Genomic DNA, 25072 nt, shown 5'->3' on the forward strand with positions numbered 1-25072 from the left:
GCACCCGCGTGGAAAACTCACTCATGTAAAAGGGGCCTGAGGATGGTTCTGAACCATGTCTCATGAGTACAGTAGGCGCCATAACTGGATTTTGCTGTCTCAAACAGCAGAGGCCCGGGCTAATGTCTGCGATCGGCGATAATGCCAATTGCAGAGATTTAACTCCTCAGAAGCCATGGTCAAATGTGACCACTGCCTCCAAGAGTGTAAAACCAGAAGCCAGGTGCTTCCCATCAGAAGTCGCCTTACCCTGGCTGAGATCGGGGAAGGCGATCTGTGCCTGTAATAGGCCTGAGCCTGTACAAGGCTTCCAGGCTAATTACTAGTATTTTCCAATGCTGGCCTGTTTCCTGTTCCCTATGTAATTTGCATCATGTGTGAGATAGGGAAACAGCTCTCATTATGTGAACACTGTGTAACTGAAGTTAAATGATCTGGCCTGACATTCTGCTGTTTGGCCACAAGATGCCGCTGTTTCCTAAGTAAAGCAACAGACTGCATTTCATGTGACATTGAACACTCTTAAGGGTGGAGCTAAACAACAAGTCTGGAAAGAATTGAAGGTTCATCCATCTTAGAGTGAAGCTGGGAGACTGAGAACCTGTGTGAGGAGAGGATCCATCAACATCCAGGTGTGGGAGCATCCTTCAGTGACCAGAGCTGCAGCCAAGTAAAGCTGATCGTGTCCAAGACCCTGATTCTGTCCAGAGGAAGGAGGATTGCTGCTAGGAACTTTGATTGATGAGAGCGGAGGAGCAGAGGAACATATACTGCGGGACCGCACGCTTGTTGGAGAAGCCTTTGTTCGGTTCACAGTCACCAGCTGATGAAGATAAAACCCGGGCCAATAAGACTGATCGTGCACGCACCTCGTTGCAATGTTGGCGCCTAGAATACTAGAGACTGAGACCAGGCCTGTAGTTAGTTAGTTAGGGTTTATGTTTGTGTCAGGCCTCAAGGATTGTTAACTGTTCACTACAAGGACCTCACAGTTATTGTTACAGTTCACACGGGAGAGCTGATAAACTTAACCACAAACTCAAGCCGGGCTGGCGTTTACTCAAAGGAAACACTAAGGCACGTGCTAAATGACTAGTTATCGGAGGGGTCCCCCACTAATGACATGGAGTAATGTGGACACACAGCAAGACGTCTCTCTGGATCTGAGGAGACAAGGAATCTGTAGAGGAGCTCGGAATAAGAGATCGCTATCTGACGGTGTCATTCTCCTGACCGGATTCCTACCATCCCAGGAGAAACTTCTCTTCTGTAAAGTGTCCCCATCACTGAGGTAAGAACAGACATTTCTACATGGAACACGTATGTAACACATCTGCTCTGAACATGCCTTCTAGCCACGCCCCCTAATAAACCCGGGAAGGTGGTCCCTGATGATGGGCACTGGGGCTGGCGCTGTGATGGGCGCCCCCTGGCTGTCATACATTCCTGTGTCTGCACCAAATCCCTGGAATATTCCCCACAGGACCTGTCCAACCGAATGATAACAACCCTCACCATTCCCACTACTACTCCACCCTCCACTGCTCCCTGTACCTCATTCTGCTCCTGTCACACCGCTGCTGACTGCGTCTACAATTGTCATGTGATATCAGACATTTCCTGTGGATTTAGAAGCGTTACCTGCTAATTAATATCAGATCGTCAGGGGTCTGATACCTGAGACCCCCACCGATCAGCTCCAGGGAGCACAGCAGCCACTGAAACATCCGAATTGGGACTCGGACCCCCCACCGATGTGATAATGACCTGAGGATAAGTCATCATTATCAATTCCTGCATCACCTCTTACATCACATTTCATATCCACCACGTAATAGGCATCATTAGGAGATGAGAATGGATGATGGGAGTTCTCCCCTTAAAGGGTCCTCCTGGGTCCTCCCTCAGGAATAGGCCGAGGGCCCCATACTTGCTGAGAGGGGCTGGTCTCCATAGTAACTATAGGACCCGGCCTGTAATGGGAGGAGCAGCCTTGAGGAAACGGGACATTTCTTTAGAAAATGATGAATTTTCCCCAATAGATTAGAATTTTCGGCAGAAAACATGATTCACACAGAGCAGATTCTCCCCTCCAGCACTGAATAATGACAACCCCCACTACTACTCCCCCCATCATACTAAGCTGAGGAGCGGAGAAGGATTCCTTGTGTGTAATGGAGGAGACTCTCCAGAGGTGACATGTCTGAGCTCTCCACCACACTGTCTCCTCACAGCTCATCTTACCTGCAGGCTGGAGGAATGGCTGATACCAGAGAGAACAAGAGCCCTGACTACCGACCAGGACCTGCCCAGTATCTGCTGCACTGCCAGAGCTGAAGGACCTGCGGTGACGTCACCGTCATGTGATCAGTGTGGGGGTGGAGCTCTCCAGTGGGAGAAGACGAGGTGTGAAGGACCTGGGGTGACGTCACCATCATGTGATCAGTGGGGGGCGGAGCTCAATGGGTTATTCAGTGATCACATGACAGTGATGTCATCACAGGTCCTTCTCAACTTCTTTATTGCTAAGCTCCAGCTCCTCCAGTTCTCTCCTCTTCTCCTGAATGACCACCAAGGATGGACAGGAAGGAGATCAGCAGAAGAATATTAGACCTCACCTTGGAGATCATCTCCCTGCTGAGCGGAGAGGTAAACTTTTCTAGATTTCTCTCCTCTTTATTGTATTCTGTAACAAGTCAGACATCGGGAAGGAGAATCCATCATAGGAAGTGATAGGAAGAGTCCAGGGTCCTGTAGAACAGCCTCCAGACCTTCCAAGTGATGGAGAACCTGAAGATCAGCCCCCAATATGGTGAGTGATGTATAATGTGACCAGTGACCAATAGTCATGTTGTAGGAGCCATGAGAAGGTAAGTAGTCACGTTGTACCCAGGAGGAAAGGGCCGGAGGAGAGCACAAGGCCCCTGAAGGGTTTATTCCCTAAATGTCTCTCTCCATCCACAGGAGTACACAATAGTGAAGAAGACATCGGGGGACTGTGTGACTCCCATCATCCATCTCCACGAGTCAGGAGGGTGGAGCAGGACCCCTCACCCCATCACAGAGCCTCCCCCTCACCCCCTGATACATGAGCAGAAGATCCTAGAACTCACCCACAAGATGATGGAGCTGCTAACTGGAGAGGTGACACTGCTGGGAATGCTGGGAAATTCTCCAGTAACAGCACTGGAGGGGTCTGGGTGATGACGGTGTCATTGTGTTGTCAGGTTCCTCTAAGGTGTCAGGATGTCACTGTCTATTTCTCCATGGAGGAGTGGGAGTATATAGAAGGACACAAGGATCTGTACAAGGAGGCCATGATGGAGGAGCACCAGCCTCTTATATCACAAGGTGAGACCCGTCATGTGCAGTGTATACACGTGTGTGCAGTGACATGTAATGGAGGAGCACCAGCCTCTTATATCACAAGGTAAGAGCCTTCATGTGCAGTGTATACACGGGTGTGCAGTGACATGTAATGGAGGAGCACCAGCCTCTTATATCACAAGGTAAGAGCCGTCATGTGCAGTGTATACAGGTGTGTGCAGTGACATGTAATGGAGGACACCAGCCTCTTATATCACAGGGTAAGAGCCGTCATGTGCAGTGTATACACGTGTGTGCAGTGACATGTAATGGAGGAGCACCAGCCTCTTATATCACAGGGTAAGAGCCGTCATGTGCAGTGTGTACACGTGTGTGTGCAGTTACATGTGATGGAGGAGCACCAGCCTCTTATATCACAAGGTAAGAGCCGTCATGTGCAGTGTATACACGTGTGTGCAGTGACATGTAATGGAGGAGCACCAGCCTCTTATATCACAAGGTAAGAGCCGTCATGTGCAGTGTATACACGTGTGTGCAGTGACATGTAATGGAGGAGCACCAGCCTCTTATATCACAAGGTAAGAGCCGTCATGTGCAGTGTATACACGTGTGTGCAGTGACATGTAATGGAGGAGCACCAGCCTCTTATATCACAAGGTAAGAGCCGTCATGTGCAGTGTATACACGTGTGTGCAGTGACATGTAATGGAGGAGCACCAGCCTCTTATATCACAAGGTAAGAGCCGTCATGTGCAGTGTGTACACGTGTGTGCAGTGACATGTAATGGAGGAGCTCCATAGTTTCTTCTCACATTACATTAGAGGTTACATGTTCTTTATATGTCAGTCATATCCATAGGGCTCCAGTCACAGGATGGGAGCGTGTCCTTCTGGCCTCCGTCGGTCCGGTATAGTAGACTACACTGCTCTATCAGAGACGTCCTGTAATATCAGTGTTCCGCAGCGTATACAGTGTAGATTATACATGGAGCTGATGGGCAATGTCCGCCCCTGTGTGACTGTATAGATCCTGACGTCGGAGCTTCTGTCAGAGGGAGATATCAGGAAACCCTCCTCACATATGTTCTGCTGGAGGCTCAGATGTGGTGTGAACAGGTCCTTACTTTTATAAGGAGAGTCCATCATAGTGACTTTCCAGTCGTTATCCTGTTCTTCATGTCTGGGATCCTCTACTCACTCCACAAGCAGAAAAGATACAACTTGAGATACGTAACTGGAGGAGGAGGTCGGATCCCCCCTTATTACAGCCACATTCAGAGGAGCGGGACAGTCACAGAAATGTCTGCAGATGATCTGCCATGTGCTCTTGACTGATCTGTTCTGCTCTTACAATCTGTCCAACACAGGGATTGTAAGGTTAGGGTTCTGCAGGGGCGGGGTTTAAGATCACAAGCGCCAATCACTTGGAGGTATATAATGTGTTACTTTTCGTGCTCTGCTGGTTCTAGAATACGAGGCGTCCGATTACATCCAATCTCACTATAATCACAGATAACTGACGACCATCCAAGATGAGAAACATGTCCAAATAGAGATTACTGTTCAAAAACAGGTGCACTAGTGCGAAATTGGCTTTTTAGAAGGTTAAAAAAATTTAACAAAAAAAATCACTCACCTCATCCACTTACACACACAGAAGCAGGCGCTCCTCTTGATTGAAAAGCACCTGCCAATGGAACTGCGCTCTGCATGATGACATCACCACAGACTCATGCTGGGAGTGTGCGGTGACATCATCACGCTGAGCGCAGGGGGAGCGACTGCCTCTGTGCATGCAAGTGGATAAGGTGAGTTTTTTATATTTTTTTGCTAAAAAGAAACATTAGGGGGCCACTATGGGGAACATTATGGGCCACTATGGGAGACTTTATTACTGCTGGGGCCACTAATGGGGGACATTATTACAGCTGGGGGCCACTACTATGGACACTATTACTGCTGGGGCCCTATAGGGTGCATTATGTATGCTGAGGCACTGCGGGGGTTGGAATCTTTATTTAAAAAAAAAACTATGAAATTCATCTGTTTTCCGTGGCCATTTTTAATGGCCATGAAAACTGATGCAAAACGGCCATTTAAGATGGACAGGCGGCCAGAAAATGGATGCACAAATGGTGTTTTTTTATCTCCTTTACTGCAGTATTGAATGGGTTAATCTGCTCTGTGTGTGCAACTGTGTTCCTGTTCCGCCTCCGTGCCTTTGGCAGTAAGATCTCCATGGAGCTTGCGGCATCCGTGTCTGCCGGCTTCTGCTCTGTTTCCCATTCACCTGACCATATTTATGGGTCCGCATTACGGAATGGATGCGGACTCATTCATTTCAATGGGGCAGTGAAAGATACGGACGACACACCGTGTGCTGTCCGCATCCATCCATACTACATCCCTGCAAAAAAGATAGAATACGTCCTATTCTTGTCTGCAATCGCGGACAAGAATAGGCATTTCTATCATAGGGCTGGCCACTTGCACTCTGCAATATGCGGAACGCACATGGCCAATATCAGTGTTTTGCGGATCCGCAATTTGCGTACTGCAAAAGACATACAGTTGTGTGAATGTACCCTTATGCTGCCTGGGTTCCTGCAGCCTGCCTGCTTGGGTTCCTGCAGCCTGCCTGCCTGGGTTCCTGCAGCCTGCCTGCCTGGGTTCCTGCAGCCTGCCTGCTTGGGTTCCTGCAGCCTGCCTGCCTGGGTTCCTGCAGCCTGCCTGCTTGGGTTCCTGCAGCCTGCCTGCTTGGGTTCCTGCAGCCTGCCTGCTTGGGTTCCTGCAGCCTGCCTGCTTGGGTTCCTGCAGCCTGCCTGTTTGGGTTCCTGCAGCCTGCCTGTTTGGGTTCCTGCAGCCTGCCTGTTTGGGTTCCTGCAGCCTGCCTGTTTGGGTTCCTGCAGCCTGCCTGTTTGGGTTCCTGCAGCCTGCCTGTTTGGGTTCCTGCAGCCTGCCTGCTTGGGTTCCTGCAGCCTGCCTGCTTGGGTTCCTGCAGCCTGCCTGACCAGCATTGTCCATATCTGTCAGCCTGCTAGGGCTCCTTGTTCATGCCTGTATTCAGTATTTGCTTTGGATTTCATATACTCTGCCTGTATGACCTTAGCCTGGGTCTCGGTGTGCTTTGCCTGTTCCTCTGGTGCTTTGCACTGGTGTCTCTGACCTCTGTGGGTCATCTGCCAAGTATACCTAGACTGTTCTAGGAGGAAGTGGCCTGGTGGCTGTCCTACTGCGAAGACCAGATCCCACTGTATAAGAATTAAAGGGTGAAAACCAGGGGACCGCCAGGACAGTGCCCTCAGGATTAGCCCAACGTCACACCAGTTACTTGGCACAGTTGTCCGTAACATTTATACCAGAGGAGTAAAACAGCATAAAATAAGGACATGTATGAGAGAGCCCAAGTAACATCAAGAGGGGATACAATCATTAAAACAATGTCAAAAATTGTAATCTTTATTTTTACTGTGTCAAGAGGATCAGCTGATTCCAAGCCACTCTCCCTGCACGGACACTGCTGCTGGAGCTCAGATAGAGCAGTACTGCTCCTCCAGGCAGAGCACATTTCAGAATAGTTAGTAGAAGGCTGAGGAAGAGCTTCCGCTGTATTATATCTGGATGAGTGATGTGTAATATTACTTACATATTCAATATGTGACCAGCTGAGGTTTTCTCCAGTAATATAAGCCGATCCTCTGAGCTCTCAGCAGCTGGATCCATGGAGCACAGGAACCCTCTGGACCAGCTTCGTTTCTGTGGTTTATCCGGTTAGAACACTCCTTTTGTGGATTGTGGAGTGGACACTAAGGTCTAGGATAATAGGTTTTCATGTAAAAATCTGTACAAATGCTGCCAGGACTCCTAGAGAAATCCTGTGAGTCCTGCTTCCATCGCCCACACAGTGATTGGTGGTTTTTCCTTTGTCATCTACTTGACAACTGTGAGAAAGCTATCACTGATGAGTGTGCGATGCTTGAGGTGCTAACACACCTTCCTTGTTTCACCCCACCTATGCTGTACATGTTCTAGGAGTTCACAAAACTAAGATAAACAGTATATGGAGAAAAGTATCGGGCCATGACTTTTAATCATTGAATTTAGGTGTTTCATTCAGTCTATTCCCACAGATGTAGAACATCCAGCCTCTAGCCAGACAGTCTGCAATTACCACATGTGTATAAAATCCATTCCCTAGCCATGTTGTCTGCCTTTACAGACATTGCGAAAGAATGGCTTATTCTGAGGAGCAACCTGAATTCCAGCTTGGTCCTGTAATAGGAGCCACCTCTGCTGCAAGTCAATTCCGGAAATGTCCTAGATCTTCCACCATCACCTGTGAGTGGTATTATTCTAAAGCTGAAGGAACCACAGCATTTCAGCCACAAAATGGAGATCACATAAAGTTCGAGTTGGGTCGCCAAGTGCTGAGGAGCATAGTGCGTTAAAGTCATCAACGCTCTACAAACTTCCTCTGACATTAACATCAGCACAAAAACTGTGCTGTGTCGGGAGCTTCATGACATGGGTTTCCATGGGCAAGCAGTTGCGTGCAACACTTACATCACCAAGCACAATGACAGGTGTGAGATGGAGGGGTGTACAGCATGCCACCACTGGACTCTGGTGGTGTTTTATGGAGTGACCAATCACAATTCTCTATCAGGCGGTCTGATGGACGAGTCTGGGTTTGGCATAGAACGTCACTTGCCTGACTGCATTGTATAAGCTGAAAGTTTGGTGTAGGAGGGATAATGCTATGGGGTGTTTTTCAGGGGTTGCCCTCGACCGCTTTGTTCCAGTAAAGGAAATCTTGAAGCTTCAGCAGACCAAGACATTTTTTGGACAATTGTATGCTTCTGACTTTGTGGGAATGGATTGGGGAAGGCCTTTTTCTGCTTCATCATGACTGTGCCCCAAAGAACAAAGCCAGCTCCATAAAGGCATGGTTGGGTGACTTTGGTGTGGAAGAACTTGACTAGTCCTGACCTCAACCCCCATCCAACACCTTTTGGGATAAACAAAAACAGAGAATGTGAGCCAGGCCCTCTCCTCAAACGTCAGTGTCTCACCTCACAAATGCTTTTCTGGGTGAATAGGCAAAAAAATTCCCATGGACACCCTCCAAAATCTTATAGAAAGCCTTCACTGAAGGTGGAATCTGTAGGTGTCCAATACTGTGTGTATGTATATGTATATATTTTGTTGAGATCTGTCCAGGCTTTTGGTGTCAGCAATATCTTTATTGCTGAACTAGTGAAGAAGAGACATCAAAGTTACAGTAAATTATTACTGTGAGCAATTCATAGAACAAACAGAAAACACCTGCCTACCTGAGAGCTCGCTATACAGATAGGTGACCACAGTCTTAGTTCACATAAAGCCGTATCCACTGGCTCAGACCTTCCCAGGCCCTGATTGACCTAACCATCAGTGATTTATCCTACTAACAAGTCCAGGCCATTTCATTGGGGCTAGTCTGGACTGGGGTAAACCTTTGCTGTAGTGGAACAGGAATTGCAGATCCTAATACCAACCTACCTAGAAATTCTATGCTAAATCCAGCCCAGAAAATTTATATACAAACTAAATGTGCTGGTGACACCTAGTTTAGAAACTTAGGTGACACATACATCCCTCCAGAACTTTACCAGCTATTGGTATACAATATATACTGTATAAGAAATCAAATTTTTTTTTATATACTGATCAGCCATAACATAAAACCTAAGTCTGTGACCCATAGAGGCATGGACTCCACAAAACCTCTGAGGTGTCCTGTATCAGATCCTGTAAGGTGTGACTACGGCCTCCATTGATCAGACTTGGTTTTTAGCACATCCCACAGATATCTGCAAATTCAGAGAAAAGTCACCACCTTGACCTTTGTCATGTTCCTCACTGGATGCGAACTGGTATAACAATACAAAATCTGAATGGTCTGTGCAGATCGATCTATTTGATATAATTTACTGCAAGAACTTTGTTTTTTATTGGTTTGAGCAAATTTTCTGAATTGGCACATATAGCAATATTTAACTATTGACTAATACCATATGCTTTCCATAGAAAATGGCTATAATTAAAGTGCCCAGCCGTTTTAATAACCGCGAGGGACCCGTGGTAATTTATATTACACTGGAATTGTGAATGATAGTTTATTGGATTTTAATTATTTGTGTGTATAATGTACAATAAATACAGATTATTATTTTTTTACACAGCGTTGTATTGCACCATTTTCCATTGCTGTGTACTTGAGAACCATAGCAAATATTATTGTATCCTTTGCAAAAATAAAATTGTTATGGCTCTTGGAAGGCAGGGAGTAAAACAAAAATCAGGAAGGGGTTGAATTGTTATACAAATATAAGGCTGGAATTACATGTGCAGGTTTTTCAGCTGAAGCCACGAATAAATTGAAAATGAATGGCCTTTACTTTACCTGTTATGCCCACTTCCATCCTAATAGAAATGTTTTAATTCTGTAGTTTGAAAAACAAAATCACAAATTCCAATATTTTTACTTTTTACAGAAAATCCCACTGAGAGTTCTGAAGAAAACTCCACCTTATCACTAGAGGACAAAGATATCACAAAGCACTCTTCAGGAGAAAATCTCATTACCCTTAATGTACATCCAGGTCTTCACAGTACAGATCTGTCATGTAATCCCCCTAATCATGAGGAACCTTCTCCTGACCAATCACAGATTGCTACCACAAGTACAGGTCAGAAAGAGGTTAAAGACTTTACAAAAAACTCAGTTCTTTCTACACGAAGAGGAATTCACATAGGGGAGAAGCCATATTCATGTTCACAGTGTGGGAAATATTTTACACAGAAATCAAATCTTGTTAGACATGAGGGACGTCACACAGGAGAGAAACCATATTCATGTTCAGAATGTGGGAAATGTTTTACACACAAATCAAATCTTGTTACTCATAAGAGAAGTCACACAGGAGAGAAACCATATTCATGTTCAGAGTGTGGGAAGCGTTTTACAGATAAGTCAAATTTTGTTAGACATACGAGAAATCACACAGGAGAGAAGCCGTATACGTGTTCAGAATGTGGGAAATGTTTTAAAGACAGATCAGGTCTTGTTTGCCATGAGAGAATTCACACAGGAGAGAAGCCATATTCATGTTCAAAATGTGGGAAATGTTTTACACAGAAATCAAATCTTGTTACACATGAGAGAACTCACACAGGAGAGAAATCATATGCATGTTTAGAATGTGGGAAATGTTTTACAGTTAAAGCATATCTTGCTATACATGAGAGAAGTCACACAGGAGAGAAGCCATATTCATGTTCAGAATGTGGGGAATGTTTTACTACTAATGCCAGACTTATGGGACATCACATACGTCACACAGGTAAGAAGCCATATTCATGTTCAGAATGTGGGAAAAGTTTTACTTCAAAATCCAATCTCGTTACACATAAGAGAATTCACACAGGAGAGAAGCCGTATTCATGTTCAGAATGTGGAAAATGTTTTAAAGACAAATCAAGTCTTGTTTACCATGAGAGAATTCACACAGGATTGAAGCCATATTCATGTTCAGAATGTGGGATATGTTTTATTTCTATATCCAGACTTAGGGATCATCAGAGAAGTCATACAGGAAAGAATCCATTTTGATGTCTATATGTAGTAACTTTTTAGATCAGTGGAGGCCAAATTCTTGCTTGGAATGTAGGGCATGCTATACAAGCAAAAAAAAAATATATTAACTCCATTTATTCAGAAGCATTAACAGGGTGGAATTATACCAGATTCCTATTACTGTATTCATCCATCCATCCACACAATGGGAGAATCCAGAGGGAAACGAGGAATAGTAACACATCCCATGCAATAGTTTTATAATGTATGTGGACATATTTAATATTTTATATTCATTCAAACAGTATTCAAAGTGTTGGGATCTATCTGGGGTTGTCAATAATAAAATCTGCTCAGATTTTAAAAGTCCAACTTGTTTTGATTGCTGAACCAGTGAAAAACGGGCATCAAAGTTATATAATCACTTTGAGCAATTCTCTTAACAGAACAAACAACATAAAACACTTGCCCCTCTGGGCGCTCACTATACAGATAGGTGAACTCAGCTAAGGGTTAGTTCAGATAAAGCAGCATGCACTGGCTCAGACCTCCACTGTCAATGCTGTCATTTTCAAGCCCTGACTGACTCAAGTAGCAGTGATCTATCCTACTAGTGAGCCCAGGCCGCATTACACGGGCTAGTCTAGACTGGGGAAAACCTTGGCTGAAGTGGCACAGGAATGGCAGATCCTTCTAACATCCTACCTACAATTCTATGCAAAACCACCCCTCAGAATTTCAACACAAAAGATAAAATCTTCTATTTGTTCCACGACAACGTCACCATTGTCACTGACAGACATTGTACTTTCTCCTAGCGCTGTGACCTTCATTGCTCCTACAGACTAACCCTCCTGTGCGGAGACAGTGATTAATGGTGGCATGATGACTATAATTATCTGACCCTGTGATCTGTGATAATTAACCCCATATGTACATTCCTGCGGTTTAATGGTAAACCTATCTCGATACTGGAGCTGAGTTATATATCAGTGGTGGGAATCGCTTGTGATGTCACATCTGTTAATTAACCCCTGAATAATGGGAACATGAAGTCAGTGACCAAGTGATGCTCATATATGTGTTTCATATGTATCCTGCCTCCTACTTTATTACCTGCAGAACATGAATGGAGACATGTGGATGAATTACTAGTACCTTGTATGTCTCAGATAAGTACTGGCCAGTAGGTCTACCTCTCATTTGGGCTCTACTTGTTAAACAGTGATTACATTTCATGTGGGATAGTGAGCAATGGTGATCAGAGCTAGCTGGAGGTTTCAGAGGACAAAGGATATGCGATAATTGTCTGCGATGAGAATATCCCTATAAGCAACGTTGCTGTTTTAATTACATGTGAAGATAACATTTTGTAGTATTGCCCTGAATCCTGCAGGACTATCTACTGTTAAGAATTGCTCCATGTTCTCCCACCATAAGCTTTAAGGGCTAGTTCATATGGCGGCTTCATATTCGGCTCCAAAAAACACCAGGATATGCTGCCACTCATGCAGTTCTGGTTTATCTATTATTACCATGCAAGAAAGGACATGTCCTTAGTTGGTGCAGTGTCCACTTGAATGATACTATAAACTGCAACATGTGTCTGTTCACAATATAACTCAGTTCATTGGGGCTATAGCGGGAGTGGGTCTTCTCCATTCAAACTGAAAAATCACAATCCAAACCAGAGGGGTTTCTGCTGCAGCATACGTCTTTGCCATTGGCAAAATCCACCATGTGAGTTAGCCCTTAAGTTTTCAAGGAGGACTAGTTCCTTGAGGTTTTCTGTAACAGCCATTGCGTGTATTGTCATAGACTGAACTATATTTTTTGACCAAAGCCTAACAGTAAAGGGGTTTCATTTATCAAAAATAAATTTGGTTTGTGTTTCCTTGTGCCTTTCCATGTATGTCCTTTCTAGACCCAGCAATTAGTGTAGTCGCACTATTATCAATTTAGGATAGTCCACTTTCTTATCACTGCCTGACAAACCGACAAAATAATAACCTCTGTCAAATAAGGAAGAGAAATTTGTAATTGACTGAATTGTTGGAGGAGGTAATTTAAAGATAAGCAATAAAATCTACATAGCTTAGATCCTGTAATTAAAGGGAAAGAGAACTAGGCTTGTGTGGAGCGTCCTGGCAAGGTGAACCAGGAGGATCCCAAAGAGTAGTGTTGAGCGAAACTTGTGTTTTAAGTTCGGTGTCTAAAGTTCGAGTTCAGGTTATCGAAGTATCCCGTTGTGGATTCTAAACTCCGTTATGGTCCATGGTAGCGGAATCCATAACGGGATACTTCGATAACCTGAACCCGAACTTTAGACGCCGAACTTAAAACACAAGTTCGCTCAACACTACCAAAGAGTAATCATGCATGGTTCAGAAAAAACTCTCCCTGGACGTATCTACACTGTGGTGTACTGCAGGAGGTAATGACAGAACTAACAATCTGTCTCTGAATATTGCACTGCCTGCTAGATACAAAACATCAAGAACCTACATACAGGTGCATCTCAATAAAATCAGAATATCATAGAAAACTTAGTTTATTTCAGTAATTCACTTCAAAAAGTGAAACTCGTATATTCTCTAGATCAGTGGTGCCCAACCATTTTTCGTCTGAGGGCCGCACTAGACTTGGTATAAATTTTGCGGGCCGGAACCAGGTAGCTTTGCCAGAAAGAAATGCAAGCGCTGTGAGGGGGCACGTGTGAGCATTACTACTGTGAAGAGGGCACATATCTGGGCATAACTACTGTGAGGGGGCACATATCAGGGCATAACTACTGTGAGGGGGCACATATCAGGGCATAACTACTCTGAGGGGGCACATATCAGGGCATAACTACTGTGAGGAGGGCACATATCAGGGCATAACTACTGTGAAGAGGGCACATATCTGGGCATAACTACTGTGAGGGGGCACATATCAGGGTATAACTAATGTGAGGAGGGCACATATCAGGGCATAACTACTGTGAAGAGGGAACATATCAGGGCATAACTACTGTAAAGGGGGCACGAGTGAGCATTACTACTGTGAAGAGGGCACATATCTTGGCATTATTACTGTAAGGGGCACATATCTGGGCATAACTACTGTGAGGGGGCATGTGTGAGCATTATGTCTGTGAAGAGGGCACATATCTTGGCATTATTACTGTGATGGGGCACATATCTGGGCATAACTACTGTGAGGGGGCATGTGTGAGCATTACGTCTGTGAAGAGGGCACATATCTTGGCATTATTACTGTGAGGGGGCATGTGATGTATACATGTGTGTAATGTATGTAGTGCAGTATGATGATCACACACTGCACTACATACATTACACACATGTATACATCACATACTGCGCTGTCACCTTCTTCTGCAGGTCTACCTTGATGTCTAGTCTTTAGGCTTCAGTCAGATCCTCCACCGCCATGCTTGCGCCGTGGGCCCGACACCACCAGGAGCTGGCCCCTCCTCCTTTCATCTCCCGCCGGCTTCTCCTACAGCAGGGCGCTCTATCGCTCCAGTGCCCGCCCAATCTTACCAATCAGGGGCGTAGCTAGAAATTACTGGGCCCCTTAGCAAAAAAATGTATGGCCCCCCCCTCCCGGATCTCCCACCCCCACATACCTATTGGACCTCCCACCCCTTCCAGAGCTCCCACCTCAACATCCCCACACCCCTCCCCAGATCCCCCCTCAGTGTCATCCACAGATCCCCCCCTCAGTGTCATCCACAGATCCCCCCCTCAGTGTCATCCACAGATCCCCCCCTCAGTGTCATCCACAGATCCTCCCCCTCAGTGTCATCCACAGATCCCCCCCTCAGTGTCATCCACAGATCCCCCCCTCAGTGTCATCCACAGATCCCCCCCTCAGTGTCATCCACAGATCCCCCCCTCAGTGTCATCCACAGATCCCCCCTGTGTCATCCACAGATTCCCCCCCTCAGTGTCATCCACAGATCCCGCCCCCCTCAGTGTCATCCACAGATCCCGCCCCCCTCAGTGTCATCCACAGACCCCCCCCCTTCGGTGTCATCCACAGATATCCCCCCTCAGTGTCATCCACAGATATTCCCCCCTCAGTGTCATCCACAGATATCCCCCCCAGTGTCATCCACAGATATCCCCCCCTCAGTGTCATCCACAGATATCCCCCCCTCAGTATCATCCACAGATATCCCCCCCACCCAGAGCCGCTCACTAGTTCGCAGTGCGCCCTGCGCTGATAAAGTCCGGTCACTGCTGGGCCGCATGACATGGCTTTGCAGGCCGTAGGTTGGCCATCAATGCTCTAGATTCATTCAACGCAGAGTGATCTATTTCAAGTGTTTATTTATTTTAATGTTGATGATTATTGCCTACAGCTAATGAAAACCCAAAAGTCAGGATTTAAGAAAATTTAAATATAGTGAAAAAGTGGAGTGAAGTGGAAGGAAGGAAAAAGTGTGGTGGAAAAAGTTGCGCAAGCAACATTGATAAACGCAGCCTTCAAAGGATTGTCAAGAAAAGGCCTTAAAGGGAGTCTGTCACCACATTTTAGCATGTTAGACCGTTAAAATAGGGTTATGTGATCCAGCCAGAACATAAAAACGGTACCTTTGTGGTAGAAAACGGACTTTTCAATTTGCAGAAAACGAACTTATAAGATTATCTTCTGAGCCCTCTCAAGTGCCCAGGGCGGTCTCTCAATCCTCGGAGCCCCAGGCAGGCACCTCCTAAACGGCTGATAACTCCGCCCTCCGTGCGCCTCTGCCCGCCCGTTTACTCCCCTCCCCTGTCCCTTTCCACTGCGGCTGTGCGGTACAAATCGTAGCAGGCGCATGCGCAATGCGATGCCCGCTCCTGGCAGGGCATCGCAATACCTATTGCGCATGCGCCCGCTACGATTTGTACCGCACAGCCGCAGTGGAAAGGGACAGGGGAGGGGAGTAAACGGGCGGGCAGAGGCGCACGGAGGGCGGAGTTATCAGCCGTTTAGGAGGTGCCTGCCTGGGGCTCCGAGGATTGAGAGACCGCCCTGGGCACTTGAGAGGGCTCAGAAGATAATCTTATAAGTTCGTTTTCTGCAAATTGAAAAGTCCGTTTTCTACCACAAAGGTACCGTTTTTATGTTCTGGCTGGATCACATAACCCTATTTTAACGGTCTAACATGCTAAAATGTGGTGACAGACTCCCTTTAAAGAATTTTGGGGGATCCACAAGGAGTGGACTGTGGCTTGGGTCAGTTCTTCAAGAGCCACCACATAAGTATCCAGGACATTGGCTACAACTGTCGTATTCCTTGTGTCAAGTCACTCATGATCCAGAGACGTCAGAAATGTCTTACCTGAGCTAAGGAGAAAAAGGAACTGGACTGTTGCTCAGTGGACCAAAGTCCTGTTTTCAGATAAAAGTAAATTTTGCATTTCATTTGGACATCAAGGTCCCCAGAGTCTGAAGGAAGAGTGGAGAGGCACACAATCCAAGTTGCTTGAGGTTCAGTGTAAAGTTTCCAGAGTCAGTGATGGTTTGGGGAGTCATATCATCTGCTGGTGTTGGTCCACTGTGTTATATCAAGTCCAAAGTCAGCGCAGCCATCTACCAGGAACTTTTAGAATACTTCATGCTTTCCTCTGCTGACAAGCTTTATTGAGAAGCTGATTTCATTTTCCAGCAGGGTTTAGCACCTGACGACACTGCCAAAAGTACCAATACCTGGCTTAATAATCATGGAATCATTGGGCTTGATTGGCCAGCAAACTCTCCTGACCCAAACCCCATAGAGAATCTATAATAAGGAAGATGAGAGATACCAGATCCAACAATGCTGATGAGCTGAAGGCCACTATCAAAGCAACCTGGGTGCCACAGGCTGATCGCCTCCATGTCATACAGTTTTGATGCAGTAATGTATGCAGAAGGAACCCTGACCAAGTGTATTCAGTGCATAAACTGTACGTAGTTTTCAGTAGGCCAGCATTTCTGTATTACATTTTTCTTTTAATTAAGATGAGAAATGGTGGAAAAATCATCATGGAAGTAAGTGCCCCCATAGTGTCCCCGATAATGTGTGCCAGTATAAAATCCCCCTATATAGTGCCTCCAGTAGATGCCCTCATAGTGTCCCCTGTAATGTGCCAGTATAAAATGCCCCCATAGTCGGCAGTACGGTGCCTTGCAGTGCTAGGTTCGAATCCGAACAAGGACAACATCTGCATGGAGTTTGTATGTTTCCTCCCACACCCCAAAGACATACTGATGGGGAACTTAGACTATGAGCCCCATTGAGGACAGCTTGATGCTAATGTCTGTAAAGTGCTGCGGAATATGTCAGTCTTCCTGTTGATGAGTTATGGGAGAACAGTCAGCACTTGACTTGCACTGCCATGAGGAGGAGGCTAAGGGGGAAGCGGGCATCTGATGACTGAAATGGTGGTGGTAGTAGTGAGTGCCACTAGTGGCCAGAGTGATGGCAGTAGGGTCACTGGCAGCCATGGTAACAGTGGCACTTGGAGAAAATAAGGAATTGTAAGGGGGGCCAGGGCACCCAGGATTTCATATCACAGTCTGATCGGTGGGCGCAAACACCCGGGCCCCTGCTAATCAGCTGTTTGAGAATCAGCAGCATTCCTATGAGCGCCGTGGCCTTCTTGCTTTTCCTAGGCCAAGTAATGACACGTTCATGTGTCACGTGGCCTAGGAGCAGCTCAGCCCCATTCAAACGAATGCGGCTGAGAGCGATACCAAGCACAACCACTATACTATGTACATTGCTGCGCTTCGTAATCTGCATGAAGGCAGTGCCTTCTCAAAATAGCTGATCAGCGGGGGTCCTGGGGGTCCGACCTCCACCAATCAGATACTGATGACCTATTCAGAGGATAGGTCATCAGTAAAAACAATTCTCAGTAAACCCTTTTAAAGGGAACCTGCCACCGGGATGTGTGGAGAGTTGGGGACATGGGTTGCTAGATGGCCGCTAGCACATCTGCAATACCCAGTCCCCATAGCTCTGTGTGCTTTTATTGTGTAAAAAAAACTATTTTATACATATGCAAATTAACCTGAGATGAGTCCTGTCTCTGACTCCTCTCACATACAGGACTCATCTCAGGTTAATTTGCATATGTATCAAATCGTTTTTTTGACACAACAAAAGCATGCAGAGCTATGGGGACTGGGTATTGCAGATGTGCTAGCGGCCATCTAGCAACCCATGTCCTCAGCTCTATACCCCAAATCCTCGTGACAGGTTCCCTTTAAGGTGCAATAGTGAGTGATCGATCCCAATGCTACTGGTGCCAAAGTTAGATTGTACAGGAGCATTGTGTAATGACTTTAGAAAATTGAGCGAGGTGTCAAAATGTGATGAATACCCCATGCCCAAGGTAAATAAACTGAGAGGCCTGGTAATGCAAGGTAATGATCTTATGAAGGGTTGCTGGCAGATACCATTAGCAGATCAGGCCAAGGAGAAGACTGTGTTGTCCACTAAAGAGAGGTTGTTCCAGTATGTAGTGATGCCATTTGGGTGACATGCAGCTGCTGCGTTTCAAAGGCTGATAGATCTCATCTTGAGGCCACATCATGATTATGCAGCTGCCTACCTTGATGATGTGGTCATATTTAGTTCAGACTGAAAAAGTCCTCTGCAAAATACAGACCATGCTAGATCCCATTAGTGATGCAGACCTCACTGTAGACCTGTCGACATAGAAACTTCAGCACTCCAATCAATATGGTGATATCAAGGTGTCTTTATTCTAATTTTTTCTTATGCAAGGCAACTTAAAGTGACAGTGTGACGTTTCGGTCAACGTAGACCTTTTTCAAACACTATAACAGAAAATAAAATTTTAAAAATTTTTGCATTGTGGTTTTATCATATAGAGCAATTATAGTATACAGTCAAGTAGCGAATCCAAATTATATAACATATATCATTGGTACAAAATGGTAACACGTAAGATTTCTCCATGTAACATAGGTTGTACAGTTGTGTTCAAAATAATAGCAGTGTGTTTAAAAAAGTGAATAGCTCAAAGCTCAAAATCCTTCTAATAGCTTTTATTTCCATGCACACAAATGCATTGGGAGCACACGCATTCTATTCCAAATCAAAACATGAAGAAAATATATTGAATATATCAAAAGAAAAGTAAATATTAGACTGTTCAAAAAATTGCAGTGTTCTTCTTCTTCTTTACAAACTCATTCACTATATAAACTGAAAATGTTTGAGGACTTTGCTTTCCTTTGAATCACTTCACTAATATTTAGTTGTATAACCGCTGTTTCTGAGAACTGCTGTCCATCTGTGTTGCATGGAGTCGACCAACTTCTGGCCCCTGTGACCAGGTATTCCAGCCCAGGATGATTGGACTACATTCCACAGTTCTTCTCTATTTCTTGGCTTTGCCTCAGAAACTGCATTTTCGATGTCACCCACAAGTTTTCTATTGGATTAAGATCCGGGGATTGGGCTGGCCGCTCCATAACGTCAATCTTGTTGGTCTGGAACCAAGATGTTGCCCGTTTACTGGTGTGTTTGGGGTCGTTGTCTTGTTGGAACACCCATTTCAAGGGCATTTCCTCTTCAGCATAAGGCAGCATGACCTCTTCCAGTATTCTGATGTATTCACACTGATCCATGATCCCTGGTCTGCGATAAAAAGACCCAACACCGTAGTATGAGAAACATCCCCATATCATGATGCTTGTCCACCATGCTTCACTGTCTTCACAGTGTACTGGGGCTGAATTCAGTGTTTGGGGGTCGTCTGACAAACTGTCTCCGGCCACTAGACCCAAAAAGAACACTTACTTTCATCAGTCCACAGAATGTCTCTTTAGGCCGGTCAATGTGCTCTTTCGCAAATTGTAACCTCTTCAGCACATGTCTTTTTCCACAGTGGGACTTTGCGGGGGCTTCTTGCAGATAGCTCGGCTTCACATAGGCGTCTTCTCATTGTAACAGTCCTCACAGGTAACTTTACACCTTCTTTGATCTTCCTGGAGCTAATTGTTGGCTGAGTCCTTGCCATTTTGGCTATTCTTCTATCCATTCGAATGGTACTTTTTCACTTACTTCCACGTCTTTCAGGTTTTGGTTACCATTTTAAAGCATTTGCGATAATTTTAGCTGAGCAGCCTATCATTTTCTGCACTTCTTTATATGTTTCCCCCTCTCCAATCAACTTTTTAATCAAGGTACGCTGTTCTTCTGAACAATGTCTGGAGCGACCCATTTTCCGCAGCATTTCAGAGAGAAATGCACTGTAACCAGCATGTACAACATTTGCTGCATTCCTTCCTTAAATAAGGGCAATAATTGCCACCTGTTTTTCAAAGAATGAATGACCTCACTAATTGAACTCCACACTGCTATTATTTTGAACATGCCTCTTTCAATTAGTGATCCAATTACACAGAATCAGCCGCATGCGTGTCATGACTGTTGGGTCTGTTGGATTTATATTACTCTACTACACCTGCTAGTAAATTACTTGCCATGTAGAAATATAATTTCTACCAAAAACAGTGATTGATCAGGTTAGTGATGTCTGACTGCTATTATTTTGAACACAACTGTACATATATGGAGAGGTGACGAAACACATAAATATCCCTCTTTGGTGGTCTATCTAGTAATGTACATTACAATCCACATTTCGGTTGTTCTGAGCAGGTATCTGTGTAATTAGGTTAAGTTTACATCAACTATGTAAAATAATGAATCGCTGTTCGGTCTTGAGGTAAAATTCCGCGCAGTGCTAAAGTGCATAATCACAAGATGCAATGAGGACCCGGATCCCCTGACGTATAGAAGGAACTTACCAAGTTGCCAGGGAAAGATTAGGGAAAAGGATGAAAGATGTATTGAGCTGGTAGACATGTGTATCCACACCATGAGTGACGCTAGAGAGCATGGGAAGATGTCCACTATTTGTTATGTAAGTAACAGGAGGTGTTTTGTTTAGACAGGAAGTGCCTTGTATTCCCACATGGAACGCATGGGTAGTAGATGGGAAAACAGTCCTAACCTATGTGTCACGGTCCCTCCCGTGACAGAGGTGTGAAGATCGGATAGACTTGCTGCACGTGAGGCTATCTGACAGGTCTCTCTGTTTTCCTCTTTGTATGTTGTTGTTTGGCAGGATCTCACCTCTCCTCAGGTTCTGCTTGTTATCAGTGATGAGGCTCTATTTAGGTCCGCCTCACACTGCTGACTATGCGGTTGATATTTCCTCTGGGAGTTGCTAGAGCTTGTTTGTCTTGGATCTCCTGCTTCTCCATTCATCTCAATGCTAAGTACAAGTTGCCTGTTCTGTTTGTTGTTCTCTGGTGTGTTTTTGTTCTAGGCCTCAGGGAGACGCGGGTTTCTTCATCTGGGAAGGAACCAGCTGTCTCGTCTCCTGCTACCTATCCTTGGGCTCGTCAGTTTCAGCAGGGCATAGAAATCTGGCATACAGTGGCGGAAATAATTATTTGACCCCTCACTGATTTTGTAAGTTTGTCCAATGACAAAGAAATGAAAAGTCTCAGAACAGTATCATTTCAATGGTAGGTTTATTGTAACAGTGGCAGATAGCACATCAAAAGGAAAATCGAAAAAATAACTTTAAATAAAAGATAGCAACTGATTTGCATTTCATTGAGTGAAATAAGTATTTGAACCCTCTAACAAAAAAAGACTTAATACTTGGTGGAAAAACCCTTGTTTGCAAGCACAGAGGTCAAACGCTTTCTTGTAATTGATGACCAAGTTTGCGCACATTTTAGGAGGAATGTTGGTCCACTCCTCTTTGCAGATCATCTCTAAATCCCTAAGGTTTCGAGGCTGTCTCTGTGCAACTCTGAGCTTGAGCTCCCTCCATAGGTTTTCGATTGGATTAAGGTCCGGAGACTGACTAGGCCACTCCATGACCTTAATGTGCTTCTTCTTGAGCCACTCCTTTGTTGCCTTTGCTGTATGTTTTGGGTCATTGTCGTGCTGGAACACCCATCCACGACCCATTTTCAGTTTCCTGGCAGAGGGAAGGAGGTTGTCGCTCAGGATTTCACGATACATGGCTCCGTCCATTTTCCCGTTTATGCGAATAAGTTGTCCTGTGCCCTTAGCAGAAAAACACCCCCAAAGCAAAATGTTTCCACCCCCATGCTTGACGGTGGGGACGGTGTTTTGGGGGTCATAGGCAGCATTTTTCTTCCTCCAAACACAGCGAGTTGAGTTAATGCCAAAGAGCTCTATTTTGGTCTCATCAGACCACAGCACCTTCTCCCAGTCACTCTCTGAATCATTCAGGTGTTCATTGGCAAACTTCAGACGGGCCTGCACATGTGCCTTCCTGAGCAGGGGGACCTTGCGAGCCCTGCAGGATTTTAATCCATTGCGGTGTAATGTGTTTCCAATCGGTTTTCTTGGTGACTGTGGTCCCTGCTAATTTGAGGTCATTAACTAACTCCTCCCGTGTAGTTCTAGGATGCTTTTTCACCTTTCTCAGAACCATTGACACCCCACGAGGTGAGATCTTGCGTGGAGCCCCAGAGCGAGGTCGATTGATGGTCATTTTGTGCTCCTTCCATTTTCGAACAATCGCACCAACAGTTGTCACCTTCTCTCCCAGCTTCTTGCTAATGGTTTTGTAGCCCATTCCAGCCTTGTGCAGGTCTACAATTTTGTCTCTGACATCCTTGGACAGCTCTTTGGTCTTTCCCATGTTGGAGAGTTTGGAGTCTGCTTGATTGATTGATTCTGTGGACAGGTGTCTTTTATACAGGTGACTAGTTAAGACAGGTGTCCTTAATGAGGGTGACTAATTGAGTAGAAGTGTCTAACCACTCTGTGGGAGCCAGAACTCTTAATGGTTGGTAGGGGTTCAAATACTTATTTCACTCAATGAAATGCAAATCAGTTGCTATCTTTTATTTAAAGTTATTTTTTCGATTTTCCTTTTGATGTGCTATCTGCCACTGTTACAATAAACCTACCATTGAAATGATACTGTTCTGAGACTTTTCATTTCTTTGTCATTGGACAAACTTACAAAATCAGTGAGGGGTCAAATAATTATTTCCGCCACTGTATAAACATTTCCACCATCAGGATCTGCTCATACTGGCAGGAGTTAGGGAAAGGCCTAGGGATTACTAGGTGGTCACCACCCCTCTTCCTTAGCTTTTGAGGCCTAGACTGTTTTTCTTTTGTGTGTATCTGGTGTTTTCCCCTTCCCCATTACCCGTAACATTATGTGGCTATACTTGTATTATAGTGAATATAAGATGTAAAGAAAGTTTATATAGAGTATAAGAAGGGAATGTAGGTGCTACGATGTTAATTAGTAAGGCAGAATAGCGCTAGGATGGTGGGGTAAAAATCAAAGATGGCAGTGCGTTCCACTGTGGAATGCACCGATCTCTAAGGTTGGCCTGACAGGTGCTGGGTAGGAGTGGGCGATACCGATACCTATGGCTGACCTGCAGGGTGCTAAATGAAGACTAGACTGACCAATACGCATCCTCAATATGTATCTGCATTGATGTAATAAAAAAAGATGTTTTGAATACAAAGAGCAGCCGCTAGGATTTTTTGCTACATTGGCTCCTAATAACACATGCACCCTGCTATGGTGGTCTGGTGTTTGATGCAATTACTGACCAATTTACGCTGCTTGTACAGACACTCCAGCAGCTGTAGCAGACTGTTCTGGTGCTGTAGGAGACATCCAGCAGAAAATCTGCTGCTTGATGCACATACGCAACTGGTTATGTCCCCACCTATCTCTTGGTTGAACTTGATTGACTTATGTCTTTTTTCAACTGTAGTAACAATGTAACTACAGTATCTCACAAAAAAAAAGACCACTCCTCACATTTTTGTAAATATTTTATTCAATTTTTTTCATGAGACAACACTGAAGATCTGTCCCTTTGATACGATGTAAAGTAGTCGGTGTACAGCTTGTACAACAGTGTAAATTGTGTGTGCCCTCAAAATACTTCAACACACAGCCATTAATGTCGAAACCGCTGGCAGAAAAAGTGAGTACGTGAGTGAAAATGGCCAAATTGTTTCCAAAGTGTCAATATTTTATGTGGCCACCATTATTTTCCAGCACTGCCTCAACTCTCTTGGGCATGGAGTTCACTGGAGCTTCACAGGTTGCTTCTGAACGCTTCCTCCATGACGACATCACGGAGCTGGTGGATGTTACAGACCTTGTGCTCCTCCACCTTCCATTTGAGGATGCCCCACAGATGCTCAATAGTGTTAAGGTCTGGAGACATGCTTAGCCAGTCCAGCACCTTTACCCTCAGTTTCTTTGGCAAGGCAGTGGTTGTCTTGGAGGTGTTTGGGGTCGTTATGTTGGAATACTGCCCTGCGGCACAGTTTCTGAAGGGAGGAGATCATGTTCTGATTCAATATGTCAAAGTACATGTTGGCATTTATGGTTCCCCCAATGAACTGTAGCTCCCTACAGCCGGTAGCACTCATGCAGACCCAAACCATGACACTTCTACCACCATGCTTGACTGTAGGCAATACACAATTGTCTTTGTACTCCTCACCTGGTTGCCACCACACACACTTGACACCATCTCAACGAAATATGTTTCTCTTGGTCTCATCAAAGCACAGGACATGGTTCCAGTAATCCATGTCCTTAGTCTGCTTGTCTTCTGCAAACTGTTTGCGGGCTTTCTTATGCATCATCTTTAGAAGAGGTTTCTTTCTGGGACGACAGCCATGCAGACCAATTTGATGCAGTGTGCGGCGTATGGTCTGATCACTGACAGGCTGACCCCTCACCCCTGTAACCTCTGCGGCAATTCTGGCAGCACTCCTATGTATCTTTTGAAAAGACAACCTCTGGCTATGAAGCTGAGCACTGACAGGCTGACCCCCACCCCTGTAACCTCTGCAGAAACACTGGCAGCACTCATACAACCTCTGGATGTGAAACTGGGCACATGCCCTCAAGTTCTTTGGTTGACCATGGCAAGACCTGTTCTGAGTGGATCCTGTCTTGTTAAACTGCTGTATGGTCTTGGCCACCGTGCTGCAGCTCAGTTTCAGGGTGTTGACAAACTTCTTATAGACTAGGCCTGTGATAGCTAACCTCCGGCACTCCAGCTGTGGTA

At 45.2% G+C, this 25072-nt stretch overlaps 1 protein-coding gene across 1 annotated transcript; it reads left to right on the forward strand.

Moving 5' to 3' along the window:
• The first annotated feature begins 3295 nt into the window (after positions 1 to 3295).
• LOC122925129 (gastrula zinc finger protein XlCGF17.1-like) lies at positions 3296 to 12777 on the forward strand. Its single transcript, XM_044276657.1, has 2 exons — positions 3296 to 3351; positions 9864 to 12777. Exons 1-2 carry the CDS (start codon positions 3318 to 3320, stop codon positions 10979 to 10981), a joined length of 1152 nt encoding a protein of 383 aa, XP_044132592.1. The 5' UTR covers positions 3296 to 3317; the 3' UTR covers positions 10982 to 12777.
• The last annotated feature ends 12295 nt before the right edge of the window (positions 12778 to 25072 follow it).

Source organism: Bufo gargarizans, chromosome 1, assembly GCF_014858855.1.
Source record: "Bufo gargarizans isolate SCDJY-AF-19 chromosome 1, ASM1485885v1, whole genome shotgun sequence".
NCBI classification, from domain to species: Eukaryota; Metazoa; Chordata; class Amphibia; order Anura; family Bufonidae; genus Bufo; species Bufo gargarizans.

Bases quoted from the DNA above. Each gene is read 5' to 3' on its own strand.
- LOC122925129 (XM_044276657.1), top strand. From the start codon at position 3,318: ATGATGGAGGAGCACCAGCCTCTTATATCACAAG. The intron at 3,352-9,863 runs GTGAGACCCGTC...TACTTTTTACAG, and splicing joins CCAGCCTCTTATATCACAAG to AAAATCCCACTGAGAGTTCT.